The 4,530-nt window shown below is 41.2% G+C and overlaps 1 protein-coding gene across 1 annotated transcript in view; it reads left to right on the plus strand.

The window, feature by feature from the left end:
* LOC107094782 (uncharacterized protein KIAA1755-like) overlaps positions 1–4,530 on the plus strand; it is an 8,912-nt gene that overhangs the window by 1,705 nt on the left and 2,677 nt on the right. The window contains exons 5-6 of the mRNA XM_015390620.1: positions 3,989–4,102; positions 4,172–4,288. Of these exons, the coding sequence (XP_015246106.1) occupies positions 3,989–4,102; positions 4,172–4,288 (231 nt within the window). The remainder of the gene's footprint in view (positions 1–3,988; positions 4,103–4,171; positions 4,289–4,530) is intronic.

A 4,530-nucleotide genomic window follows, 5' to 3' on the forward strand; every position in this document is an offset into this window, starting at 1 on the left:
TTAATAATATAAATGTTCTGATGACATTTTAGCAAAATGATTTTTATTAAAAACATAATTAATAGTTGTATTAACCATACATGTAAACAGAGTTTTAAGGGATCTCCCAGGAACTTGGGTCCCTAGTCGACTGCCTAGTGTTGCCTAATGTTAAATCCACATAAGATCGCCATACTCTTCAAAAAACGACAAAAACCTATTGTTTTTTTGTCCATGGCTAAAGGGATACACACCCCATGAGGTAGTTTAGTTTATTTTTCCTCAAAACTAAAGGGATAAAAGGAATTGACTGTGGGTATGCTGGTCTGACGGGGTATGCTGGTCTGACGGAGCAGTGGTTTGGCGGTGGGTCAGTAATGATGTACGGTGGCGTTTCTTTGCAGGGCTGCACATCCTTCCATGTAATAGCCAGAGGAAGCATGGCTGCCGTTAGCTCCCTAGTGAGGCCGTATGCTGATGCAGTTTGCCTGCATGTGGCTTAAGGGAAATTAAAATGCTTTTCATTAAAAACCCCACAAAAGTTTTTAAAATCTGATTTAGCCAAAAATATTTGAAGCAATGCTCGCATGATGGCCATACTTTACATAGCTGAGATTGCATGTGGTTTATTATATGGTGCAGAGATGCTGTCCAACATCCACATTCTGAGGATATTCTGCAGAGCTGCTCCCACTAGCATGCATCTTCTTTAAAGGGGACCTTCCATGTGTTTTATGCAGACTGTGCTTGATTTAAACTTTAATTGTGCTTCTGTGGAAGTTCAGGTTTATCCCTGTTGAAAATAAGTGGACATTTTTTCATTCTATTCTGACCCCAGTTCAATGATGCATCATGTGATCTTATCGTAGCCTCTGACAGCCAGCGGTGGGCTATAATCATTTTCATCCCCACTTTATGTAACGATGTGCTGCAGATTGGAATCTCATGCAGTTTATGAATGCGTGTCATTGTGGTGGGATGGTGGAGCCAGACTCCTCCCACTTTCCCACAGGCTTAAATCTTGCTGGTTTGTTTTCTATGTCTGCTTCATTAGATCAGCGACCTGTGCCCCCAGTGCATAGTGGATAACAGGCTGATGTCCGCAGGCTAACCTAGCCTCAGGTCCCTGGATAAACGCTTTAGTCCGTCGCTCCACCAGAGGCCCCTGAACTAGCTGGATGGTGTTAATGGTGCTGGCATACAGATGGAGAATGATTTGGAGTTTTCAGGCTCACCAGGAGTCAGAGGAATGACTTTAGGACCTGCTCTGTTCACATGATTTCATCATGTGCTGTCTTCAGGCATTTTAGCCTCTATATCTGAACTTTTTTTCCCCCCAAACCAGCAGTTATGTTTAAAAGAATGTTTGAATACAAACATTCTATTGACCAGGATGTTTATTTAAAAAGAATTGGTTTAATTCAAAGGATTGAATGTGAAGATGAATAGATGGAGACTAGAGCAAAATGAGGCCATAGCAGGGATATATCTGAGCCTGTTGCTGATTTGTCTGTGTGAATCTGAAGTGCATCCATCCTATTGGGGTGGGGGGGGGGTCACATGTAGGGCTGGGCGATAAGACGATACATATCGTACGGATGATAGAAAAGTGTCTATCATGCTAATTCTATTCTATCCTTTCTATCGTTTCTAACACAATTGTACCTCGTATTCAAGCAAATTATTATTTTTTCTTTATCCACAAAGAAGCGCCATCCTGTGGTTTTGCAACATGACGCTTCTTTGCTGCTTTTGACTCACACGCGGGTTTGCAACACGCTTTACGTTACTTAACTCATGAGAGATGGAGATGCAGGAGGCTGAAGTATTAAACCCGTGGTCGCAACAAACAGAGACGGCTACGGAGGCAACCCAAGATGAAGAAATTTTACCAAAAAGAGGGCGCACGTCTGTGATTTGGTTACATTTTGGATTTAAGAAGTCCAACAGGGAGTAGACAATGTTCATTTGCAAACTGTTCCCTTACCCGACGGCAATATGACAAACCTCTACTATCACCTAAAGAAGAATCACAGTAATTTAATTAAAATACCTGTAGGATTTAAAAAAAAAAAAATGTGAAGGATACTGTAGCCCTACCTCATCTCATGCATATATATTGCTGCACTACAATTTATTTGTCTAATTCAAAAACTTCAATATAAAATAGAAAAAGTAATTAATTATATTTTTGCAATTATAGTTTTGTCATATTTTTCAGAGATTTGCTGAAAATGTACTTAATTGGAGCATATTGTGATATATATCGTTATTGTGATATAAAATAGTCCATATCGTGAGCACTAGTCACATGTTTGATTATCTAATCAAAGTGACTTGGTGGAATTACTCTGATTAAATGTGAAGCTTCTGGCTGAAAGTATCTCACCTTCTCATCATTGGATCCAGAAACCAGTAGATGCCACACAAAAAAATAAAACTTAAGACCTACAAAAAATTAAATTCAGTTTATTTCTATAGCACCAATTCACATCACGTCCTCTCAAGGCACTTTCCAGTTCACCAGATCATCCAGTCAGATTGATTCAAAGTTTTCTATCTTAGGAAAACCAGCTGATTGCATCGACTTATTTACTCTTCAGCAATCCCTCACACTAAGCATGCTTGTAGTGACAGTGGAGAGGAAAAACTCCCTTTTAACAGGAAGAAACCTCCAGCAGAACCAGGCTCAGTGTGAGCGGCCATCTGCTGAGGCCCACTGGGGTTCAAGGAGACAGAAGCAAACATAGAAAAAGAAGCATAGATACAAAAGGCAACTGTCAACCAGCTCCACAGGCGGCCCCGTCCAGGAAACTCAGCCAGGCAGACGAGCTCTGAGCCAGCTCCCAACTTTATGCTCTTAAGCAGCAACAGAAGTAATCAAAATGGATCTTGTCTCCTGTTGTGCTATGAGGGGGTGGTCCCTCCCCTCGCTAGAGTGTGAGCCAAAGGCGATGCTTTCCAGCTCTTATGGTGGAGGAGAGATGAATCCTGAACTGTTTAGTTTATTAGATCTGTTTAGATCAGTGGTTCTTTACCTTTTTTGAGGTACGGAACCCACCAGTTTTGTAAGTGCATTCACTCAACCCTTCTTTAGTGATAAAGAAAATATTTTTTTTTTTTCCCAAATTCAAGACATGGGTTTTTTTTTTTTTTTTTTTTTTACTGGGCTGTATATTAACATCACCTGGCTCAAAGAACAAAACCAACACAGTGTATCAACTCACAACTAATTACAATATTATTTTCTTCTGGCCCCCTAAAAATATTTTTGCCCAATAAAAGAATTTCAGCCCCCCAAAAATATATATATATATATTTTTTTTTAACTAATTGGGTCTTTCATGGAATCTGGCTCGTTTCTCTCCATCTCCATGGAGCTTCAAGAAGTGTTCATTTAGTTTTGCCGGTGCGATACTAGAGTTGCCCAACTAGACATTGCATATCATGCAGATAGGACGCTGACTCCCGTTCTGTGATACACGTCAATCCATGTTGCACATATTCGTCCAACCACTTTCTTTTTTTGCTCGGCATATTAATTATGGATTAAAATATTAAGAAATAAACCACTAAATGTTACAATTGCACCAGCCGTTGACTATTGCGCGTGCTAAATTCCCCCTAGTACTGATTGGCCAAGCAATGTTATGTCTTCCTCTGCAGCAAGTGGCGGGGGAAAGCGGGGCGTGTCATCAAGGACTTTACACAAGTGTTTTCTCCTCCGTCGCCGAACCCCTGACACAGACTCATTGAACACCTAGGGTTCGATCGAACGCAGGTTAAGAACCACTGGTCTAGACTTTCATCAGTCTCATCCTCCTGGATGAATCCTGTGAGGGTTTTTCCTCTACTTTGTGTTTAATCATAATGCTTTAGTGCTCCTTGGAAGCTCCTTTATTCCTGTTAAGCAGCTGTTAGGGGTGATCCAGGGCTCCAGGGAGTTCATTTCTGTTCTATTTTTCAGTGATGATGGATGCTGATTTATTAAACTTGCTTTGTTTTTTAGGAGCACAAGCGAACAGTCCACAGTGTTTACATCATTCAGCCCAAAAGGAAGGATGTGGCAAAGCTGCTGATGAAACTTCTGGTTCCATCCAAGTCCTGCTCAACCTCTTCCAGTGTAAGTACAGGAGACGCTGCATGGTGAACCTTTGGTTTTATCTGATGCTAACGTTGATCTCCTCGTCAGAATGTGCTTCTGAAAGACATCCCAGAGCTATGGAACTACATTGACCGGAGCCAGCTGCCAGCCTCTCTGGGCGGATATTTTCTATACTGCCACAAGAGTTGGGTTAGCTTTATTAAGGTAATGTTGTTTATATTGTCTTGATTTAGCCAATAGCGCAAAGTCTCTTCTGTGGAGAACTAACTAGATTTAAGCGCTGAACACGTAGAATCAGATTTTTCGACCGATCCAATAGAAAATGGTGTGGGACGAAGTGGTGGCGTTTAACGCTCACTGAGAGCCAATGGGGATGATTTAATTTCCAATTCAATTCATTCCTATGCAGGAAACACACAGCCAGGCAGACGAGCTCCGAGCCAGCT

This window comes from Cyprinodon variegatus, unplaced genomic scaffold (genome assembly GCF_000732505.1).
Source record: "Cyprinodon variegatus isolate N-32 unplaced genomic scaffold, C_variegatus-1.0 Scaffold506, whole genome shotgun sequence".
NCBI classification, from domain to species: domain Eukaryota; kingdom Metazoa; phylum Chordata; class Actinopteri; order Cyprinodontiformes; family Cyprinodontidae; genus Cyprinodon; species Cyprinodon variegatus.